Consider the following 22434-nt stretch of genomic DNA (forward strand, 5'->3'; position numbering starts at 1 on the left):
GTCTTTATTGGACTTTGAATTCAAATATTTCTCAGTTAAAAACAAATACTAGATATTGGCAATGTGATAAATATGAGGACAAGAGTTTATACACCTATTTAAAATAGTGTGAGTATTTACATCTCTTAAGTCATCAGGAGACATGATTGCTTGTTTTGGGACAGTTGGTGTCGTCGTCTACTGTGGATTGAAGATTACAGATTATGTAAAGCTTTTCTAGTCATAGGCATAAATGTTGATATTTAGGTAGTCTGGCATAATGAAGGCAGGACCCACAGAGAGGACAGCTGAGTCCCTGTGTGTCAACATGTCACATGAAGAGTTTAGAGCTCTATCAAATGGGAATCCGAAAGTAGTAAATGCATCCGATTCCACGAGAGGATTCTTAAGTTCTAAGCAGCGCTAAGTTCACATGTGTTTAAGTTTAAACAAAAGCCAACAGCAGAGAACCTCCATTACTTCCCATCCTTGTTCTGCTGAGTTTCCCTAACAGCTGAGCGGCGGCCTACAACCGTCCTCCCCTCTGAGCTGAGCTGTGATTAAGGCTCTGCGGTCCTGCCTCATGTGATGATCCATGAAGACTGAGCCTAAAAACCACGAGCCAATTCAAGTTTCATGAATAAAGCACCACTTTTATACTAGTTTATTTCGCTTCACTCAGTGTGCTTTAAAGATATCAAATAACATAGCCATTTCAATACAGAGCTGCATTAATGTACAAGACTAATAAGGACAAGCCATTGCAGATGAGCTAGAGGGAGGGGGGGGGTTCCAGTTAGGCAGCAATCAAAATATTCTTAAAAGACACATTAAAATGAACTGGAAACGTAAGACAGACCGGACGCCTTAATGCCAAGGCCAAACCATACAGTTGTGTTATGTATCGATATATCAGAAGCAGGTAGATCATGTATTGATTGAGAGAAAAAAAGAAATCAAAGTGCCTCCTCTGTAGTCGGGTTGCAGGAATCAAAAGGCCGCTTTTGCGTTGTGTGATTACGAAAAGAAACAAAAGTCCAATTTGTAAGCTGGGGTGAGACTCGTCACCAGTTAGGGTTCAGGAGTCTTCCCAGCTTCCGTGCTCAATCAACAATATCGTGTCAAGACCCCATAAATGTTCAACCCCCCCGCCCCCCATCTGTGGTTTAAAACATTGCGACCCCCGGGAGCCAGAGGTCGCGCTGCACCGGCTAAACAAGCTGTGGGATCCCCATCACGCCACACATCGTGGTAATAAGGTCACAGGAAGTCTTTCAGCAAGCATATGGCGGCGTGTGTGGTACTGGTACATTTACCTCAGCACAGGATTATGAAAGTTAAAACTGGGTAAACGCCTGTAACCCCTTAATGTCTACGCCACTGGTACATGTACACCTTGGAACACTTTGGTTGAAACTCAATGTGCATTTGGCTTTTTTTCTTTTTTATTATGATTTGAGTGGCAATGAGAGTAACAAATGTTTGTTTAGCTATGTGTATTTGAGGCCACATCTAACATTCTGTTTGTCCAGTGAGAAGATATATATTCTTTCATATTCCTCTTGGATCCAGACTGGTAAACTATGTTCAGCAGGCCACCTGCTGCAGGTTAAGTCTCTCTCAGGTCACTCTTCTGACAAGGCCGGCGGCTCTAGTTGACGAGATACGTGACAAAAACCAAATAATATACAGGGTTTGGGTTCCTAATGTTAAGTCTTCCGTCACTGAAGTAGCTTTGTGTGTGCGTCCGAGTGTCTCTATTTGCCGTGTACGTTTTTCAGTGCGTGTCCCTTAGTGCCGGCGCCGGCTCAGTTTGTGTCCATGTGGTCGTCGGCTGCGGCGGGGGCTCCTCCTAGTGAGGCAGAGGCCTGAGGCTTGGAGGGGGCTTCCGCGTCTCTACGCTGGTAAAACAGCACGTAGGCGGCTTTAGTCTGCGAGGAGAAGACACGGATCAGATTAGCCACTTGACACCAGAGACAGAAAGAGGAGGAGGAGGCTGAGGGCTGCCCGTCAAACAACAGGACAACATCTCCTAGCAACCCCCATAGAAACATTTTGGAACATTTTGTCAATACTCACAACAATCTGGTCCTCTGAGGCAGACGAAACACTGCTGTCGTCAAAGTAATACCACTTTCCATCCACTTTATTCTTGCCATAAGCCGTGTCTGTTTAAAAAGAGAGAATGGGGTGAAGGCGAGTCAAACAGTTACTCAACACCGTCTGTGTTTACATATTGATGATGTCATTGTGGCTCTGGACGTCTATGCACCTGATTTACAAGAGCGCAAGAGCCCAAGCTCTACACAGTCAAGACATCAAATTACATCAACTATCGAGCTTCTTCCACAATCGATGGACAGAAAATGCTAAACACCCGACAGTGAAGTCCACAAGGTGCTGAGATTAAAGATCAATAACTTACAGTGGCCCCCTCCCATTCCTCCATAGTGGTTTGAGACAGCAATGAGGTCGTATACGTATGGGCCAGCCTTTGGGTCACACACAAACTCCGACATGTTTAGATCCCTGAAAGAAGAGAAGACTGTGAGCTTTCAAAGTCAGCAAACGGTTGAATGAAAGCAGAGCAGCTGATGTTTAACTTGAGCCAGCATGACTCGGCATTCTTTGTATCAAGAAAACCAATGTTAGCATTCCACTTTGCTTCCTCCTTCCTGGTGAATCAAGTTCCTCATCGGAGCTCGGTAAACACAAACACACAGTGTCGAGAGTGAGACGGGCAGCTTTGTGTCGCGGGGGTCACTTCTGCATTTCAACACGAAATGCGGAAATGCGTTTTACGGATGTTCTTCTTATTGGTTTGGTTGCCTAACCACATCAGATAAGGAAACCTGCAGGTGTAATTGTGTTCGGGAAGCTGAAGTAATAAGTCCATTTGTCAGATAAATACTTTCACTCAGACAAGTAGGTTGCTCTGCCTTTCACACACAAGCTCGTTTGTTAAAATGCAATAATGACTTCCTTGTTCACAGCTCAATTTCAAAGGATCAATGTGACGTCCTGAAATTAGGGACCAAGGGTTTGCATTGTTAAACCCATTTACTAAAGAGACAGCAGGAGTGCAGCTTAAACACAACAGTGACGGCCTTCAGGTGGAGCGATCGTCCCTGCATACCTGATGGGAAAGTCCACCACTGTGTCCAGTTTGTCCCTCCAACATCGGTTATAGGAGAAACGCTTAAGGTGAACAACCAGAATTTGAGGCAGAGACCACAAGTCGAATTTCTTGGTGGCCTGTTGGTGTTTCTTACATGTGGGACAATACCTGCAAGACAGAGAGAGAGAGATGCTGATAGGACCACAGTAATGCAGAACGGGAGAGCTGGGAGAACGACGCAGGTGTGATGCTGCCCGGGTTTCAATGGAGGTGAACTCTTACCAGGGGTCGTGTTCGCCGAGTGTCTCCATGGTGGTAAAGAGCTCGATGCATTCCCTCAAAGCCACGGTGGCCTTCTTCTTTTGGGCTTGCAGCATGCTCTCGTGCTTCTCATAGGCCTGCAGGCACACACACAGCAGAGGGAGCAGGGATTTGTAAGAGGATGATCTCTCTGGCTCTCATCTTTTTACTACATCTGATGAATATAAAACTCACTGACCTCAGCTTCCTGTTCGTCATAACAGAGTTTCTTAGAGTCCGAGTCCCAGTCGATGGCCACCGTGGAATGTGCTGCGGAGAAACAAGCGTGGCGGGAACGGTCAGCTCTCGGTTCTGTCACCTCTCCACATATTTAGTCTAAAAATCATTGGTACTCACGATTGAGCTTGAGGACATTGCCTTCGCAAGGCAGCGGGCTAATGTTGGCTGTTCCGTAAGAGTTGACCATGCTGAAGGTGAACAGCTTGGCCGATTCGCCTTTAGGCCCATTTTGCAGGTCACAGGTCTCCTCTTCCTCTCCTTCGGACTGGCCATTCTCTGGCTCCGGGCTCACCTGGTGGTCCATGGCCTCCTCCTCACCTGAACCGACACAGACCGCCATGAAATCTAATCCTTTGTTTGTGGTTAACCTCAACAAGAAACAAGTTTTCTGAAAACATTTATTTGCGGTTTCTTACCCTCATACAGCCCATTATGCTCATTGCAGGTCCCCGAGTGGTTGCTGCTATTACTGGAGCTGGCACTGCAGGAGGCCCCATCTGACTGGGGGCTCCCACAGCCACCCAGGCTGGCGTTGCTGGCGTTGCTGGCGTTGCTGGCGTTGCTGGCGTTGCTTGTGTTGCTTGCGTTGTTGGCGTTGGTACTAGACGATGTGGAACATTCAGGAGCCTGGTTGCATCCAACGAAGGTGGCCGAAGCCCTGCTTTCACTACTGGGGCTCTGCGGTTGCTTCACGTAGCGTCTGCAACAAGGAACATCAGGCTGTTAAAACACGGCAAGACTACTGGGGTCGGTTGAGGCCATCGTGGTGAAAGGCGTTTCCGGCAACTAAACATCACATATTTGTTTAGTAAGAACTTGTTTTGGCACGACACATGGAACACAGTTTGTTTGCCATCAACACTTTAGTCTCCTCACCCAATTCTCTCTAGGATCTTGTCATACAGAACATCCGACACGAGGTTGTGTTTGGGCACGGTGATGAGTAAAGGCTGGCCAAAGAGAATTGTCCCTGTGGAGCCTCCGCCATGTTTGGAGTGGCGCTCCCTGAAATACACAGGCAGGTTCATCCGCTCACTGTCCTCCTCCTGGACTTCATACCTGAAACGAGCGTCAGCACAAACAAACATTAGCATTACACCTGAGTTAAGTCTAACTAAAGCCATCTCATCTCCGGGTCTACAACCAGGCTTACACAAAGATGTCGTCTTTCTCCATTATTTGATTGAGGCCGTCATCTCGTCTGTAAATCTTATGGAACCTATGATTGTACACATCAGTCACCACCATCTACAATAAAAATAAAAAACAGAAAAGAATTACGAGGGTGGCAAAAATGGCTTCAATGTTGGTCGACAACTTGACATTATTACACTTATGTACAAAAGTGAAGTTCTCACGTTCTCTGGTGGGAACCCACAGAGTTTGGACAAGGCGCTGCACAGGTCTGACACTGCGCCCAGTTTAGGGACCACCACTCGATACTGACAGACAGAGGGAAAGAGAAGTATTAGGATTATCATCTCAGAATTGGGCCCAGAAGTCAAAAACAAAAAAGCATACAGACGACTCCATTTTCAAAGAGTTTAAATGCCAAAACTATGAATGGGAAAATAATTTAAGCACTCAAGCGGTAGTTTTTAACAGTAGTGTTCTAAGAGGGCAACAGCTAAGAACATTTGTATCTAAACACAATCAGCACCGCACCATGTGTACATCTGATGTGTGGTGTGTGTGTGGGAGGGGTGACGCAGGTGTAGCTTATCTGGTCCTGCCACCTGGCCGCATGTTCATCAGTGATAAAGGATGAAACCTCATGTGTGAATTGCATTTAATAAAAATGGTGGCGTGGAGGAGAGAAAGACAGACTGCTGCTGACCTGTGTGGGTCTGGACTGAGGGTCTGACCGCACCAGGAAGACCTCCATGGTTCGATCCTTCTTCATGGGCAGAGGCAGCGTGAGGTAGCAGAAGGGGTCAAAGGTTACAGACACCTTGGAGCACTCTGGGCACACCAACGTGGATTTGAAGAGGCCGTGGAAAATGTCAACTATTACAGAGTCGTTGCGTAAGCGGTGGTTCGTCCAGGCTTCTGTGGCAACAATCTAGAATTTGACAACCAATGGGGAAACATGTGAATTAGACATTTTAAATGGCCGACACAAAATGTTTATTTTGTTGGCTGTTGTTGATTTACAGACAATCATGTCCTGCAAATTGATTACATTCGTCAAAGCTTTGCTCTTGTGTTGCTATAAGCAGGACAAAACTGAGCACACAATGTTCAGCTTCCAAAAACTATTTCAGGTCAAGTTAACAAAACTAGGATAACAATGAGGAGTCAATCTGTGCCATTGGACTCTGTTCATGCTGTTGGGACACAAATTACTTCTTAGCACTTGACCTCTATAATCCATTGTGAGAAAACGATGCATTGTAACACTTATTGCACATGAGTGCAGCGTACCTCATCTGGGCGGCCCTCAGCATCCCTAAGAGCGAGGTAAGGCTTTTTCTTGACACGGTTCAGATCTTCATGGAGGCCATCCAGCAGGAAGGCCAGCAGCTCCTGAGAGTCCTGCTGCTGGTAGCCTGAAAACTGGGGCGCAAAGCGGCCAACCTGGGTCTGGAGAGAAATACTTGGGTTATAGATTATGCAATATGGAGTGAACATTTCCTTTTCTATTGTAATGCCAAAGCTTGCTGATGTCAACAGATTGTTTGGGTCTATTTGGCACGACTGACTTTAAAGGTGCGTGGGGCCACGTAGCTGCTGCGGCTGAGCCACATCTGCTTGACCAAATCAGCGTAGGCCTCTGCTATCTCGCCTCTCATTCCCAGTGGATTCTCTCGATTAATCTCTGCCTCGTATTGGTCGTTCAGGAAGTACTCTGTGAGTGGAGATGCATTGCCCAGGCACTGGAGGAGGAAAACAATAGATTAGGGGAACGTAATACCTAAAACCATGCCAGAGGTTTTAACTGTGCGCAGACCTTTTCGAAAAGGCAACATTCATGTTATCCAAACATGTTTCGTGTTCAAACCCGTTAGTTTTACCTGGAGGGCCGAGTTCATGAAGCACGTGTTGCCCAAGTTACTGAGGCCACACAGGCCAGGCTGCGACTGGGATTCTCTGTAGTTGTAAGAGGAGCTGTATGCGTTGTAGCCCCCCAATCTGTTGGAAAAGCAGACGTTATTGAGTTACTGAGGCCAAAATGTAAACTAATTCTGGTGATTTTACATTTAGACTTCCGTGTGAAGCGGGTTAAAAATATTACCATGTCTGTGCTACTATGTGTGTCAAGTTGCAAAAACATGCAACATGTCAAGTCATGTTGCATGTTTTTGCTACAATGGCGTGTAGTTTCCAAGGAGACAGTGTGTTCAGGGTCAAATGTGTTTCCTAACCCGACAACAAGCTGTATCAATGTGTTGGTTCACGAGTGGCCTACAGTGTTTCTGTTCATAAAGAGGAAGATAGTCGACACCCAAGCAGTGCAACAGGACATTTTGTGTACTGAAATGTCATCACACACATTTCCTATACTTAATTGTCTACACCACCAGCTTAAGACATTTACATCATTATAATTGCATCACGTCATTTGTACCAACACTCAACACTAAATCCTGTAGCAGTGACCACCGCGTTTCTCTTCCCATACCTTCAGACCTTTCACTGGGAATTATTTATCCTCCAATATTTCTAGCGTACTTGGCTGAGCAGATAAGGCCTTCTGATGTGCGGTGTATTAAAAAGTTCTTGCCTGTTGCCAGAGGAGGTGCTGTTGTTGAGCGTGTAGCCGGGGCTGCAGCTGCTGTCTCCATTTGTCACTGTTGAGGAGATACTGGCAGAGGAGTTGGATGAGGGTTTTGGGGAGGTAGTGAAATTCCTGGATGGGGTAGTACTGGATCTGGTGAAGAGGACAAGACATGTTTCAGAGTTTCTCTATGGAAACCACCTCAGCGTTTCCATACTGCGAGATGAGTAAATTTGATATCTTCTTAATGCTTTGTTTCCAAATGCTCTGTACTTGCATAAAAACCACCCCTTCGCCCTGAATAACAAAAAACGAGGTACTTACTTGGGATGGGAGGCTTGCCTGGGCCATGTGCCATCCTCATTCTTGCGCTCTATCACAAGCACCTGTGGGAAAACAAACAGTATGAGAGCCAAGCCAGCATGGCCTACATCTGCATGTCACAGGTATCATGTCTAAGGCTGGAATTTAACACGATCCAGCGGTCAACACATCCTTTGGCCACTGCAGGCAGGAGTGGCAACTGCATCTGCTTTGATGTGTAATTCACATGCTTTGAGATTTTTACTATTTTGACTTTTCTAAATGAAGTTGAAAATGGATAATAATATACTGCTTGTCATAATCACAAACTGTTGTGTCCCTGAGCGTGACACATTCATGGCTTCAACTATACAAGGGGTGGGCACAGTGCCACCAACAAATACAAAATAAAAGCCTGTGTGAAACGTATTATTATCTTTGTTCATGTTTATATGCAGACTTGGCCCACATATTTCGTGAAGCCATAATTCATGGCTTATTGTACTTTACAGTATTATACAGCCAGGGTTTCTTCTTATTTGTTTTCCTTGAAGAACATTTATGGCTTTATTAGGTGGAGAGTACATGTGTTATCTGAAGTTTAGATGAGTGATGTGTACACTACCTGTCCCTGGAAGAGACCAGCATCCTGCACAGTGCTGTCGGGCTTGTTCAGCTGCTCATAGGTGTTGCTCATGTACTTATTCCAGAGCCGCGTCTCTTTCTCTGACGGGATATTGAACAGCGTCCTCATCTCCTTCTCTATAGTATCTGAAAATGGGGTTTAGAACATTGATGTTTATCAACAGAAAATATCCTCCATAAGTCTGCTTTTCATAGGCAGACATCCAGTTACTTTCAATTCCTGTTGGCTACAACCGGTACACACGCCTACCTATAGTGTCGGCTTTACTGAAATGGCGCGTGACCACGAAGTCCATGTTGTCGTTCTCACACAAGTTCAGCTCCAACAAATAGACCTCCACCTTACAGTGCTTGACAAACATACCGTGTTCAACAACCTGGGACAACAGGAAACAAAACACAGTTCAGGAGTCACGTCCATCATAAAGTCAATATAAACAAAGATTAAACAGCATTACCTTCCTGAGAATGGGCCTTTGGCCCTCCAGGCAGCCATACCAGCTGACAAGCTTGTTCCATGCCTCGGTGGGTACAAGGACATAGTCCAGCTCATCTATAAGGTGTTCCTTCAGGGCCTGGGTCTCCTGGTCTGTGATATAAGCCAATGAGGACAACGTTTACAACCTGTGCTCTATCCACATAATGTTTCAGCATCATGCAAAATACCAGAAGTACCTGAAAAGAGCCCGGAGTTATCGATGGGTCCTGGATAGAGGCTACGCTCTCCCACGTTGTACATTTCCCAGCTGTCAAAGCCTACATACTTCTTCCACTGTTTGAACCACCGGCTGTCTATCAGATACCTACACAATGGTTGATAAACAAGAGAGATGGACAAAGTATACAACTGCAATGGACAACTTTAACATTTAACAACATTTACATACATTCTGTTCCTCATTAACCCTCTTTGTTTCAGGATAACTCACAAAGTGACACACAGAGACACATGGGTTGGTTAAGTGAGACTTAATCTTATGCCACCACACCCAGAACCTTACGCAAGGTCAAACAGCCTCATAGCACAAAGGTGCATTAGAGGAAGCTTGAGTGCTTCACTTCAATCAGAAGTGGGAATCTACTAAAGTTTATCATAAATATAGTTTAGAAGCTAGATCTGACACAGTGTGATGGCAATTTGTGGAAATGAGGAAATTCATGGAATTCAGGTCTTGAGGGTCTGGAATGTGAGCCTGTTGAGATGAAGAAGAGACCTTTGACATTTACGCACAGATTTCTTTCAGCACTGTTCACAACAGTTGATTAATTTGATAGTTGGCTGATGGGAAAATAGCAAAAATAAGGTCTATCCACAGTCAGTTGGCACACGAAGGCTGAGTCCTGTGCCTCCATGATCATTCTCTGTATGAACAAGTTAGCAGGCAGCTAGATGATGACTCTTCATATCAGGGGGACAACAGTCTCTAGGTTCTAGCTTCTAACCAGAGTATGAAGGATGAGATGATCTCACACTGGACAGTCCTATCAAAACGGAAGCAAATCTGTTTTCTACCTTTGATTACATCATTCATTGTGCCCATGTGATCCTATTAGAAACAATATCACAGCAGATCAACAGTCAGGAACAGCTAGCTCGTCTGCCATGATCACTCTCTCTCACACACACACACTCACAACGTAGTGTTCTCTCCAGTCGGCCTATATCATGACGGGCTAATGCCTACATTACATACGAGCCGGTTGGACCGGCAGTGGTCTCTACCATCGGATCTCGGGCCTTTAGTACCAGCCGGCTAGTCAACACATTAGCTTAACGTCAGCTAACTTGACACATAATAAGTATTATCGCTAAAAGCTAAACAAATGAATCAGCTAGCTAGCTACGTTTAGTTAGCAGTTACCAGACCGTGTTAACCCGTGGATTGTATGTAACACACTTATGAAACTGCAGAGTTGGGCTGTGTTGTCGCTAACTTGTTAACCATTAGCTGAGTAGAACAGAGGAGGAGCAGCTTTCGATTTCAGGTTGCAACCATCAGCGTCGTTAGCTTGTTAGCATTAGCTTGTTAGCATTTCCTGTTTGTGCTAGCTAGCATGCTAACCCTAGCTGAACACAGCGGTGGCGTTAGCCGGCACCGTCTCTCACCATTCGTCTCCTTTTCTCAGAGTAGTCTTCAAAAGTGACCCAACCGCCTGTTTCTGACTCTCGGTGGACGGTGTCGGCATTTGCGCGGCTACCGGCTCCGAGTCGGAGTCCGCCGCGCCGCCCGCCTCGGGTCCGCCTCCCTCGGCCATCATGCAGAGTGTGCCGGTCTCGGGAGCGCGCGGGTGGAAGCGTCGCACTGGCGCGAGCTTCATCTGACAGCCTGACACGAGCGGCTTCTTCCTCTGTGGTTTATACGCGTTTGACTTCTGCACGAGCCCAACAGGAAGTCCCGTCGGCCCCGTTTAAGTAGGAATACCGCTGCTAGTAAGGATGACATCACTGCTGTTACTTAGTTAGTTTGTACATCGCTGTCGTAACTATGTTTATGGAATGACATCAATGACTAGGCTTGATGACATCAAAATCGTTTAAGTAGTATGAGTGTTTCTGCCGTAAATTTCTTGTTATGTTGTATTTTCGAATTAAACATTTTAAGAGATTGTTTTTTCTATTATCCTTCATTGCCCCTTACTTCAAAGTTCCTCCTCCCAAGGCATTCTCAATAAAAACCATCAGCAAGTCCAAACACTGCCCGCTGAGGTATTGTGACATAAGAAACTGCAAAGTCCACCATTGACGTTTTCATGTTCAAATCAAATTAGGTGTGTGTGTGTGTGAGAGACATATACAACCATTTGTATTGTCAAAACTGGGTTTATACTGTACAAAACACAGCAAGTTACAAAACAAACAAAAACACTTTCTTTGCCGACATATTGTCAGTTCCCAGTCCAGGCCCGACTTCATGCTACATAACAGGGTAGGATCATGGAAATGCAATAAAATAAACAAGTACACTTTTATGAAATTAGTTACAAAACAATACTAACGGGGGCAGAAACATCAAGGTTGAAGAAAAATAAATCTATCTAATCTATTTCATTCTGTTACCTAACGGCATGACAATGGCAGCATATGACTGAGAGCGAGTTCTACATAAGCAAAGCCAGTTAGTGTCGTCCTAATGTCTGCTTGTTTCAAAAGTGAAATACAAAGTAATGCTTTATAATATGCAGCAGAACCAGTGTATCTACTGTAAGTCAATTTAGATTTTTAATGGAAAGCAGACTGGAATTAAAGCTAATTAAATGAAAAGACAAAGAACACAAATAAGCAAATGTAAACTTGCATCATGAAGGATTTTACTTCTATGCAATTAGCCTAAAAATCTCCCTGCAGGAACGGACAGGCGATCAGAAGATGCCACTGCTCAGCTCCTTGCTAAACATGCCATCAAAGTCCAGCTCTTTGTTCATCAGCTCCTCCTCTACACTCTCCAAAGCCCACTGATGGTCGGTCAGCTCAAGCGCCTCCCACTCAGCCTGAAATCAAGGACAAAATCACATTTGAGAAATAAGAAAATCACTCCAACAACATTCCCATCCTTTCTAATTCCTAATTCAAACCGAATATACCTTGAAAGCTTTGTTTGTGTCTGCAGGCATGGCCATGGCAGCACCGCTCATCTGCTCCTGCATGATTCTGGACTGATCTGCACCTGCAGGGAACACAGCACAAAGCAAAAGCATCAATATCTCCATCATTATGTGCAGAAACCTCAACCTCACAAAGGCACAAAGTCAAGCATGACAAATCCAAATAGAGTCAATTTATTTCCCCATTATTTTTCTAAGGGGACTACATTGGACACTAGAATGATTCTCATTAGATGGAGAAACAAGGACTCCAATTAGATGTCAAAGCTGTGTAACCAAGAATTTTTATAAAAGGTTTTATGATTTTGTGACTCTTTCTGTCCCCTAGTGGTCACATTGTCTGCATGCAGGTTTAAGGCTATTTACTTAAGTTTCATATTTTGATGCTCAAAGCTTCAAATTCCTTCCAAAATATTGAAATTGGCCAAAATTACCATTATCTTGGCCGAGAATTAATGAATACATGCTCCTCAGTCCAAACACATTCAGGAAATACCACGACGCTGAGCTCACCCTAGATGGAAAAACAAAACAAGTGGGGAGAGAATAAATGAATAAAAGGGAAACAAACATTTACAGAATTTGGAAATTACTTGGGAATTTAACTTTTAAAACAATAACAACTGTGTTTCAGCTATTTACCAGGAAGCATCCAGTGAGAGCAGCTCTATTCCTTGCTGCAGCATGGGCTTGAAGCGCAGAGTCAGAGGGAAGGGAACCTTAGCTGTGTGGGAAAGAAGTTAATCAATGTTTAAAAGAAAGATATGTTATGAATATACTGACAGCAGAACAAGTTTAAAAAGACGCATATCTGTGAAGTGAGCAATATCATTTACTTGTTACAAATCCTGAAAAGGTCCAGTTGATCCAGCCTCCGATGAGGATCATTGGAAGCACATTGGTCACGTTGCCTTTCATCATGTCGGTCAGCATACTGGGATCTGAGAAAAGACAAAAGTCAACAGTGCACTTCAGATCAGTCATGCAGTTTCTAACAACAATGTAAATATGTATTACCAGCAGCATTGGTTGGTAAATACAGGCAAACAGAATGGAACATGCAAGCAACAAAAACAGTTTCTTTTGCCTAATTTCCACCAATGTAATGGGCTACACTGAGTTATATCACCACATTGTGTATATTAGTACAGTTACCTGTCATTGGAGAGGGAGGAACAACCTTTCTCTTGGTCTTCTTGAAAAACCCATCCTCTTGATTGTTGAAGTAAAACTTCCTTATCAAAAAAGACTGAAAGAGACAACGTGACAAAAGGTCAAATACATGCAGAGGACACCCCTGCTGTAAAGATTTGATCACTCCATCAAACCATACAGCTAGAAATAACACAGAGAAGACTGACATAATTTTAAGTCAAATGATACAAAACAGTATGAAAGTACATAAATACAGCTCCCTACCTGTTTTGGAATATATTTCCCATTCTCTCTGAGGATTCTGCTCCGGATAAGAACCTGGCTGGATGTGGAGATTGAACAATATACTAATTAGATAGATAGATACTTTTATTTGTCAAATTCCATGCAATCACATGCAGTCACATACAATCAGACAGATTTGCAATGCATCTTGTGTCCCCTCTTTACACAACACACAACACATGCATGATTTTTACAGAGGGAGTGCAACCCCTGAAGCAGTTGGGGGGATTCAGTGCCTTGCTGGAGGCAAACTGGCAACTTTCTTTGTCCATACGGGACTCGAACCGGCGACCCTACAGTTCCCAAGCTGTGTCCCCCTTATTGTCTGAGCTACCATCAAAGCTGATGTCAAACTGTTTCCAGACACAAACATCCTCCTCCTCCACACTGTTGACTGTAAGATGACCGCACCTGTCAGAAACTTGCTCTAACGTCAGCTTCTTGTCACTTTGCAGCAGGATGGAGACATAATGCCGAATCACCCCGACCAGGAAGGTGATGAAGACGATGGGCAACACCACCCACAGCCGAATGTTAGAGTCGAGGAGGAGCTCCGGCTCAGCCATGCGACCAGGTGGTGTAACTGAGGAGAGAGTAGAGGAGATAAAGGCAGAGAAGCAGAGGAAACACTGTTAGTTTGATACTTTGGGATGTGGTATCTCCAGTATAGAAGCCTGCCGGTATGGCTACACCGCGGAAGTAGCACCAGAATGGGCTGTCAATCCTCCCTGCCGCTAAGTAAAGGACATTTACCGAGCGTGATCTAGATATTCCACTCTTAACATGGATATAAGAAGCCAACCACGTGTTTCAGCGCCATACACCAGCAGTAACAATGCATTAGACAACGCTAAAGGGACGCATATGTAGCTAATCTTAGCCCCCTTGCTACCTTGCTTCTTCTAATAGCGGGTTGGCAGTTGTTGGGAGCTGCTGGCGAGTCGTCGTCGTAGCACAGCGGACGCCGTTTGTTCAGCTCGACCGACGCCAAACAGATCCAGTGAGTGAATAATGTCAGTTAAACGATAAGCTTTAATACATCGCATCTGCTACTGCGGCCATTGCGCGGTGCTGCTGACATTCAGGAGGAGGAGGCGAGCGGTGGACGTCTGGCCCTCCTATCCGCAGCTTACCCACAGGGAAAACAGCGCCTCCTGCGGTGATGCATGGCATGTCTCTGCCAGCGATGTCAGCAGATTGTGGCGCTCGAGGTTCCCGGAGGACAAAAAAAACACACAATATTGACGTTAAATACAGTGAATAATTGGACTGTGTTTGGTTTCGATATTTTTCCTCTAAGCCAGGACGATGGAGATAATATAATAATTTGTTAATTGTAAAATGTTAGGACTATGACCAATACCAAACTCGACCGATAGGTGGCGGTAATATGGAGGTGATACGTTTGCTAATGTTCATTTTCAAATAGAAGAAGACAAAGCACCTAGCGCTGTAGGACCGGAAAAAGAATCTCTCCAGTAGGCCAAGAAAGAACCTTTCTACCTACGGAAACATTAAACATATATTTCATCAGCTGTTTTCAATCGGTATGTATGGATTAATAACACGGGACTCAGATGTATGTTTTTACTTATGCAAATTAGCGCTAACTGATGAGCACCGAGGTTCGTAAGGTGCATGCTAACGAAGCTAATTGCTACAGCAGCGGTCAGGCCCGGGCGCGCGCTTGCATAACACGGACTGCCGCTTAAAATCACATTATTATTATTATTAAACTTTTTATTGACTTAAGCTGTGACAATGTGCACAAATATATTAATGGTGCCACAACCCAGACGATCGGTGATTTAAATGTAGGTGATGTCCACGTTAATGGCCGACTTTAGTCCTGATCACTAGGTTGTTGCTTCTGCTGACAGCTGTTGTCAAAAACATTAATATTTTTAATAAAATAAATGCATCAGGTTACCCTGTGTTATACATTCGTTTTTGTATGATCTGCTTTGACGCTGGTGCCTTAGTTGGCAGTTCGTAGCTTGTGTGAGTTCATGCTTGTTATAGTGACTGAAGGGCTAAACAAGTCTTACTCTCTTACAGAATTCCTCGTTTAAACGTGTGTGGCAGGCACTGCACCATGGGGGGTGATAAAAGGTGAGATGGCTATGACTGAGTCTGACTCCTGCACCCTACTTGTGAAGGTTTAGCCGTTAAGTGCTAGGATTTATACTCTATCGATGTCTAAATCAAATCACGTTTCCACTCCTGTGTTCTCGCATTTCTGCTTCAGGCTCAGTCGAGGGGAACGCAGCGGAAGGTACGGCACAGACGGAGGAAGAGATGAAGCCGAATGGCACGAGAGACGAAACAGAGACTTGGGGAGGGATTACGATCGACGCTGGGGTGACGAGAGACAAAGAGAGCGGTTTGATGACAACAGAGACAGATTTGAGGACAACCGAGACAGATTTGAGGACAACAGAGACAGATTTGAGGACAACAGAGACAGATTTGAGGACAACCGAGACAGATTTGAGGACAACAGAGACAGATTTGATGATAACAGAGACAGATTTGATGACATCAGAGACAGAGGTAGAGACAGTCCAGAGGTAAGAGACTTAAGAATCTGCTCACAACTTTCAAACCTCCAGGCAGGAAATGTACTAAACATGACGGCTCTGAAATTGTCAGTGAAAGCATTATTTATTTTCCATTTGTCCGCAGCAGAGAGGAAGAAAGCGATGCAACAGTGACAGATCTGATGACGAGTACGACGGGGATTATCCTGATCAAGATTACAAACCTGAGCAGGAGGAAGAGAGCAAGACGATCATGCTCAGAGGTCTCTCTCTTCATGTCACAGAGGATGATGTAAGCCAAACAAGTTTCAAATTAAGATTATTTGCTTATTTTTAGGCAAAGTGGAGCCCTTTCCCGTAAACAAAGAAAATTTTACTTGTTGGAAAAGTGCTTCTTCTTATTGTGATGTTGTTAAATTCAAGTATGCAGAAGAATCTGACTCATCAGGACATTGATGAATATGAAAATAGAGAAATGGCAAACACACAAAAAGTCCCTAAGGTGACCCTTGGTTGCCAGTGAAATGTTTCCCATTTGGTGTGTGTGTTGGGCTGAATGTAACCCCCCCTCCTCCCTCTCTGTGATTCAGCTCCGCACAGTGCTGGAGCAGCTGCCGGGCCCCCAGCCTGTGGACATACGCTTGATGAAGAAACGAACAGGTGAGTGCTTGGGTCCGGCTCCGTGTCCTGTCATTCACTTCAATATATCAGCCCCTTTCTCCCTTATCACCCTCTTTTGAAAACAAACGTCTCGTATTACAACTGCCCCGAGGATCCTTTGTCAAGTCGAGTAGCATGTCTGGTTTGATGATTATGACCCAGGTAAGGAAGAAACTACGTACTATACCTTTTTGCAGAAATATCATACTATGAGCCACCAGCAATCTCTTTTTACCTTGTAAGCAACCCCTTCCGATTTAACTTTAAATTGGACTGTACAAGCCCTTTTGTGAGTTTGAGTGTTGCACCAGAGCATTCTCACTAACACGCCTCCCGTCTATATTTGAATGCTGTCTCTAGGTATAAGCCGAGGTTTCGCCTTCGTGGAGTTTTATCACTTGCAAGATGCTACCCGATGGATGGAGACCAATCAGGTTGCCTCAACAATCACAAAGTCTAGAATTACTCTTGGAAATTAGAGCTGCGAGTAAATATCACCATGACTGATCATTCAGAGGGTTTCAGTACTTGCCTACAGAGCAGGAATCTGTTTATCAGTGCAGTTGAAGCGTCATAAACACTGTCAAATGACGCTGATAACGGACTGGAGGCACAAACAAAATTGGATATCACACTCTTGGATATTTTCCCCCAAGTACACAATCAGTTTTTAAAGACTAAACAACTCACTGAACTGCTTAGCTGATGTTCTGAAATGGGAGAAATGAACCGCACTGCCTTTGGAATCCTTTATCTGTTGTGTGATTTGTGCCAATTGTTCCCCAAGTCCTCACAAAAAAAAACATAGGAGCATTTGCTAAACAGTTTTGGGAACCCAAGCCCCTTTGCTTCTCCTCGTCGAGGATTAGACCTCAGACTGACCCGAGTGGTCTTGGTTGTAGTCACGACCCTGTGGTTCCATGACACATTCTGCTCCAGCTCAGCCACTCGGATCATTTCTCATCTCCATTACAAAAAACCCGAAGAATGGAGTGAGACGGGACGAGCTGGCAGCACTCCGGTCCCAAACACTTAGAAACAGTTTGTTGTTTTGATAACTCATTCCCTCATACACGGAACTGCAGTTCTCTCTTTGTGTCTCTCTCTCTTTCTCTCTCTCTCTCTCTCTCTCTCCCTCTGCTGTAACCCTTCGCCCTTCCCTGAGACACTCTCTAAGCTAAGCGAGTCTAAGCCTAGCCACTCTTTCCTGTTCCGGCTCTGCTCACTCATTGGGTGGGGTAGTGGCAGGACCTCACCTGTCTCTTTGGCTCCGACCTCTCTGATTCTGAAATAACTGGCCGCCCTTGAACTTTGCAGAACAAGCTGCTGATCCAGGGGAAAAGCATTGCCGTGCACTACAGCAACCGCAGACAGAAGTTTGAAAACTGGCTTTGCAACTCTGTGAGTGTAACTTCAATCGCCATCATGATCCAAATCTATTTTATCAGTAGAGTTTCCCCTGTTTTATGCAGTAAAACTTGTCTTGCTGCTTTCTCACAGTGTGGTCTGTACAATTTCCGTAAGAGGCAAAAGTGCTTCAGGTGTGGATCAGCCAAAGTTGGTGAGTTATGACTTTGGGGCAGACATTTTGCTCCTCATCTGCATGTGTATACTGTCCACTCCTCCATTGTAAAGTGTTTGTGAAACGAGTGAAAGGCCTCTCTTTCTCTCTCGCGGTGCAGAAGGGGAGTGTGTTGTGTCGAGCGGTCTGAGTGCCGAGTCTCAGCAGTCAGGAGACTTCAACGGGGACAGTAAGTGTTTTGCCTCCTGTTAAAGTCACACGGTGTTTACTGTATTCCGCAGTGATTCTTATCTACTTATGTCGCTTACAGCAATAATCCTGAGGAACATTGCTCCCCATTCCATGGTGGATGGGATTTTGAACATCTTGGCTCCGTACGCCAATCTGTCTGTGGGCAACATCCGCCTCATCAAAGACAAACAGACGGGACAAAATCGAGGTTTTGCCTTTGTTCAGCTGTCCTCTCCCTTGGTAAGTCAGAGGTTATGTCATCAGTGTGCAGCAATAAACCTGTTTGCTTTTCTGGAGATGAGCTTATCTTCGTCTTTTAATTGCTGTCTTGCAGGAGGCTTCTCAGCTGCTCACTATTCTGCAGAGCCTTCAGCCGCCTCTAAAACTGGATGGCAAGACAATTGGTGTGGATTATGCCAAGAGTGCCAGAAAGTGAGTCGTCATCATCATCATCATCATCCTCCTAACACAGAGACTCAAATACAAGCACATGCACCATTCTTATATGAATAGGATGTACACTCAAGAATAAACTACAAGATTTTTTTTCATAATCACTTTTTGCTTGACTGTAATGTTGCTGACCTGCACTCCCTTTTAAACCTGTGTGTGTGTGTGTGTGTGTGTGTGTGTGTGTGTGTGTGTGTGTGTGTGTGTGTGTGTGTGTGTGTGTGTGTGTGTGTGTGTGTGTGTGTGTGTGTGTGTGTGTGTGTGTGTGTGTGTGTGTGTGTGTGTGTGTGTGTGTGTGTGTGTGCGCGCTACAGGGACTCTATGCAGCCTGAGGGGATCAGAGCCAACACTCTCTCTGTTGCCAGCACAGCCATCGCTGCTGCTCAGTGGTCGTCCAGCCAGGTGAGTGATTTACGGCTATGTGTATGTAAGTAGAGTAATGTCCATGTAACCATCAGAGGTGGACTCTCCAAACTGTCAGTCACTCTGTGTAATTCCCTGCATACAAGTATGAGGTCTGCCTTTTCCAAACTTTCTTTTTTTCCCGTTAGTTACAGCAAGGTTCAAGTTCTACGCCTGACTACGTTCCTCTACCGGACGTCTTCCCACAGCATCCACAGGTCATTGCACAGAGTATTTAATCACAGATTCTTTAACAGATATAAAACCAGACCATTGATCTACTTCCTTACTTAACCCTAACGCTTGTCTCTTGTGTTGTCAGATGTGGCAGCAGCAGCCGGAGGTGTTGGCTCCTGTCATGGGAGATGGATTACTGGGAGGTAAAGACACTGACACACCTTATGCTCCCTGTTATAGTTAAGATAAGATTGATAGTTAAATCAAACCAAATATGTGTTGCTGTCTGCAGCTGCTCCAGGAATAAAGGCTTTGATGCCCACAGCCGCAGGTGTGGTTTTATCCCAGAATGCTCAGGGTTACCCACCTGTCATCCTCAACCAGCCGGCCATGCAGGTGAGCAGCATGTTAACCTCTACTGCTGACAGAAGCTACTTTATAGTCTGCTACACTTTCAGGTATATGCAAGCTCATGAAACTCACTTCCCCCCCTTCTTTAGGCGCATCAGCTAGTGAGACAGGTTGATGTCGGGCATCATGCTGCTGGTGTCTGCGCCCCATCGTTGCTAACATCAGGGCCTCCCACTGTTGCAGCCATGATGTCCACTGCTCCCACTGCAAACACATCAGGTGAGATGAGTTCGTCGCCTCACAGCCCCACGGGAAGGGAATGAATAGAGCATCAACATGGAGAAGCCAGGTTTTGACTGATGTGCTCCTTTCCTTGTGTCTAGCTGTCCCTGACACCTCCACCTATCAGTATGATAAGGCCTCAGGTTACTACTACGACCCTGAGACCGGCCTGTACTATGATCCAAACAGCCAGGTACGTCACAGCTCTCATGCATGCACAGACACACAGTATGTCTTTGTTTTTACTCCACAACCTCCTCTGACTCTTTATTTCTCTTGTCTGCACCCTCAATAGTACTACTACAACTCTGAGACTCAGCAGTATCTGTACTGGGACGGTGAGAAGCAGTCGTACGTCCCTGCGCCAGCCACGTCTGACTCAAACACGGAACACACGTCCGCTGCAGCGTCCTCCTCCGCCTCGGCTGCTGCGTGCGGGAAAGAGCCCAAAGAGAAAAAGGAAAAGCCCAAAAGCAAATCTGCACAACAGGTAAACAACGCTGCAACCATCACACAAACATACTTTCTGCTAATTCTTACATGTGAGATATCCGTGTTGACTGTTGCATCCTTTCACAGATTGCTAAAGATATGGAGCGTTGGGCCAAAAGCCTAAACAAGCAAAAAGACACCGGTAAGGGCGGTTTCCAAGGTTTTGGCTCCAGAGACGAGGACAGGAGAGAGTCTGCAGCGGCCGATGCTGGCTTCTTCGTCTTTGAGAAAAAGGTAATACAAAGCATTACAAACAGGTTTCAGTACAATTCAGTGTGGTGTGACGGCTCCACTGTTTACCCAACACATCAAACTGAAGGGTGGTTATTGTTTTGTTGTTTCCTTTATATAGCAAACTGGAGGCTTTGAGCTGCAGTCCCTTATCGCTGAGCAAGTGAGGATGGCAGAACAAGAGCTCTCGGCTAAGGTCTGGATCTGCATTCAAGAAAACAAACGCTCAGTGTGCTGTTATGAATAAACACTCACCCCCTAATGTTTTCTTATGACAGAGTGGCCTGGTAGCAGCTTACAACGGGGACAGTGACCCGGAGGAAGCTTCCTCCTCAGACAGGGTAGCGAACGATGATGTAAATGTGACAGACTGGACTAAGATGGTGTGTCTGCTGTGTCGAAGGCAGTTCCCCAACAAAGATGCTCTGCAGCGCCACCAGCAGCTCTCTGACCTGCACAAGGTAGGAGGCCAACAGCAGGTGGCCATGAGTGTTCTGGGCTCTGCCATCTGTTCTGCTTTTAATGTTCCGCACCTGTTTACGGCGGCATGCGATCGTCTTTGTTTGCTCACAATTATTCCTCGTTATCGCTCCAGCAAAACCTGGAAATTCAGAGGCGATCGAGGCTCACGGAAGCCGAGCTGGAGGAGCTGGAGAGGAAGGAGACAGAGGTATTTGACTTAACAATTTATACCTGTTTATTCCCCCTCGGGTAACCCTTGAAATGAACGCGGCGTCATTAAGGTTTTATTGCCGTCTGCTTCCACTTAACAGCTGAAATACAGAGACAGAGCAGCAGAGAGGAGGGAGAAGTACGGCATCCCCGAGCCTCCGGTGCCCAAGAAGAAATTCTTCAAACCTCCAACCCCAACAACAATGTAAGACACAATCACAACTGATGTGTGTACGCATGGGCAGAAATCAGAAATGAAACATAAGTCCATTGACGTCATTACAGACTGTTGTGCTTTTTCATATCGATGTCGTGAAAATGGTCTTTCTCTCCTCTCTTCCACCTCAAACAGAAACTACGAGCAGCCCACCAAAGACGGTCTTAAGAGCGATAACATCGGTAGCAAGATGCTGCAGGCGATGGGCTGGAAAGAAGGCAAAGGCCTCGGGCGCCATCAGCAGGGCATCACCACTCCCATCGCGGTGAGGAAGGAAACATCACCTCACATTACGCCTGACATTACTCTTCAAAAATATCACCCCCACCTACTCAGAAGCTGCCGGCAGACAGAGCGTGCACGTCACCGTGTTCTCCTTCACAGAACATCTAATTAGCTGTTTGACCTGTATAATGTCTGTCTTCTTCACTAATAGCCGCCTTTGTATCTCCTCACAGGCTTCGTTAAGAACCAAAGGCACAGGTTTGGGCATCAAAGGAAGCGCGTATGAACTCTCAGCATCTGACACCTACAAGGACGCCGTGCGCAAAGCCATGTTCGCCCGCTTCACTGAGATAGAATGACACAGAGAGAAAGAGAGAGTGTGAGGAAACGTGACAGAGAAAGATTTTTTTTCTTCTCTGTTGTAAATTTAGTTTGATTATAGCCTCAGTATTTTGATTCCTTTTCTTTATTTTCGGTTCAATGAACGTGTAAATTTTGTATAACACTTGTACATAAACGCACCCGGAGCGGCTGAACGTCTCTGTTTCCAAGTCAAACAGATGAACATCATGAATAAAAATGGCCTCTGACTGTAAATAATGAATAAGTTGAATTAGTTTTCTTCAAATTTCCTAT

General features: G+C 45.2%; 3 protein-coding genes across 4 annotated transcripts; 1 reads left to right on the forward strand and 2 right to left on the reverse strand.

Annotated features, from left to right (window-relative positions):
- Window positions 1-168: 168 nt before the first annotated feature.
- On the reverse strand, window positions 169-10637 carry usp4 (ubiquitin specific peptidase 4 (proto-oncogene)). Its single transcript, XM_076147145.1, has 22 exons — window positions 10411-10637; window positions 8979-9106; window positions 8762-8892; window positions 8554-8680; window positions 8284-8429; window positions 7680-7741; window positions 7362-7508; window positions 6652-6769; window positions 6340-6513; window positions 6062-6220; window positions 5475-5699; window positions 4996-5079; window positions 4791-4885; window positions 4514-4696; window positions 4054-4337; window positions 3755-3955; window positions 3597-3667; window positions 3380-3495; window positions 3116-3265; window positions 2405-2508; window positions 2059-2147; window positions 169-1910 (listed from the first exon to the last, which is right to left on the reverse strand). Exons 1-22 carry the CDS (start codon window positions 10620-10622, stop codon window positions 1788-1790), a joined length of 3129 nt encoding a protein of 1042 aa, XP_076003260.1. The 5' UTR covers window positions 10623-10637; the 3' UTR covers window positions 169-1787.
- Window positions 10638-11110: 473 nt separating this feature from the next.
- Window positions 11111-14475, reverse strand: emc3 (ER membrane protein complex subunit 3). Its single transcript, XM_076147432.1, has 9 exons — window positions 14239-14475; window positions 13758-13929; window positions 13326-13383; window positions 13062-13155; window positions 12743-12847; window positions 12549-12630; window positions 12341-12420; window positions 11886-11968; window positions 11111-11792 (listed from the first exon to the last, which is right to left on the reverse strand). Exons 2-9 carry the CDS (start codon window positions 13910-13912, stop codon window positions 11664-11666), a joined length of 786 nt encoding a protein of 261 aa, XP_076003547.1. The 5' UTR covers window positions 13913-13929; window positions 14239-14475; the 3' UTR covers window positions 11111-11663.
- A 284-nt stretch (window positions 14476-14759) lies between these two features.
- On the forward strand, window positions 14760-22173 carry LOC142996290 (RNA-binding protein 5-like). 2 transcript variants are annotated; one of them, XM_076147242.1, is made up of 25 exons: window positions 14760-14893; window positions 15405-15458; window positions 15595-15916; window positions 16032-16178; window positions 16477-16546; window positions 16907-16980; window positions 17864-17947; window positions 18047-18107; window positions 18229-18297; window positions 18379-18539; window positions 18634-18731; window positions 19064-19151; window positions 19301-19369; window positions 19474-19531; window positions 19621-19724; window positions 19829-19958; window positions 20063-20154; window positions 20257-20451; window positions 20541-20687; window positions 20806-20880; window positions 20963-21145; window positions 21280-21354; window positions 21458-21561; window positions 21709-21838; window positions 22032-22173. In XM_076147242.1, the coding sequence occupies exons 2-25, from the start codon at window positions 15442-15444 to the stop codon at window positions 22155-22157; spliced, it is 2679 nt and encodes an 892-aa protein (XP_076003357.1). In that variant the 5' UTR covers window positions 14760-14893; window positions 15405-15441; the 3' UTR covers window positions 22158-22173. The 2 variants fall into 2 exon arrangements, with proteins under 2 accessions (XP_076003357.1, XP_076003358.1); XM_076147243.1 differs by having other exon boundaries at window positions 16035-16178.
- Window positions 22174-22434: the final 261 nt, after the last annotated feature.

The sequence above is a fragment of the Genypterus blacodes genome, unplaced genomic scaffold (genome assembly GCF_046128005.1).
Source record: "Genypterus blacodes isolate CSIRO-AG114 ecotype Tasmania unplaced genomic scaffold, CSIRO-AGI_Gbla_v1 ptg000037l_1, whole genome shotgun sequence".
In the NCBI taxonomy this organism is placed as follows: domain Eukaryota; kingdom Metazoa; phylum Chordata; class Actinopteri; order Ophidiiformes; family Ophidiidae; genus Genypterus; species Genypterus blacodes.

Coding starts and splice junctions, on each gene's coding strand:
- LOC142996290 (XM_076147242.1), top strand. Junction 20,155..20,256: donor ACTATGATCCAAACAGCCAG/GTACGTCACAGC, acceptor CACCCTCAATAG/TACTACTACAACTCTGAGAC. Junction 20,881..20,962: donor AACAAGAGCTCTCGGCTAAG/GTCTGGATCTGC, acceptor TTCTTATGACAG/AGTGGCCTGGTAGCAGCTTA.
- emc3 (XM_076147432.1), bottom strand. CDS start 13,912: ATGGCTGAGCCGGAGCTCCTCCTCGACTCTAACATTCGGCTGTGGGTG. Junction 11,969..12,340: donor AATTCTCGGCCAAGATAATG/GTAATTTTGGCC, acceptor TGTTCCCTGCAG/GTGCAGATCAGTCCAGAATC. Junction 11,793..11,885: donor ACACAAACAAAGCTTTCAAG/GTATATTCGGTT, acceptor CCTTGATTTCAG/GCTGAGTGGGAGGCGCTTGA.
- usp4 (XM_076147145.1), bottom strand. CDS start 10,622: ATGAAGCTCGCGCCAGTGCGACGCTTCCACCCGCGCGCTCCCGAGACC. Junction 7,509..7,679: donor AGGCAAGCCTCCCATCCCAA/GTAAGTACCTCG, acceptor CCTCTTCACCAG/ATCCAGTACTACCCCATCCA. Junction 3,266..3,379: donor CTCGGCGAACACGACCCCTG/GTAAGAGTTCAC, acceptor TCTGTCTTGCAG/GTATTGTCCCACATGTAAGA.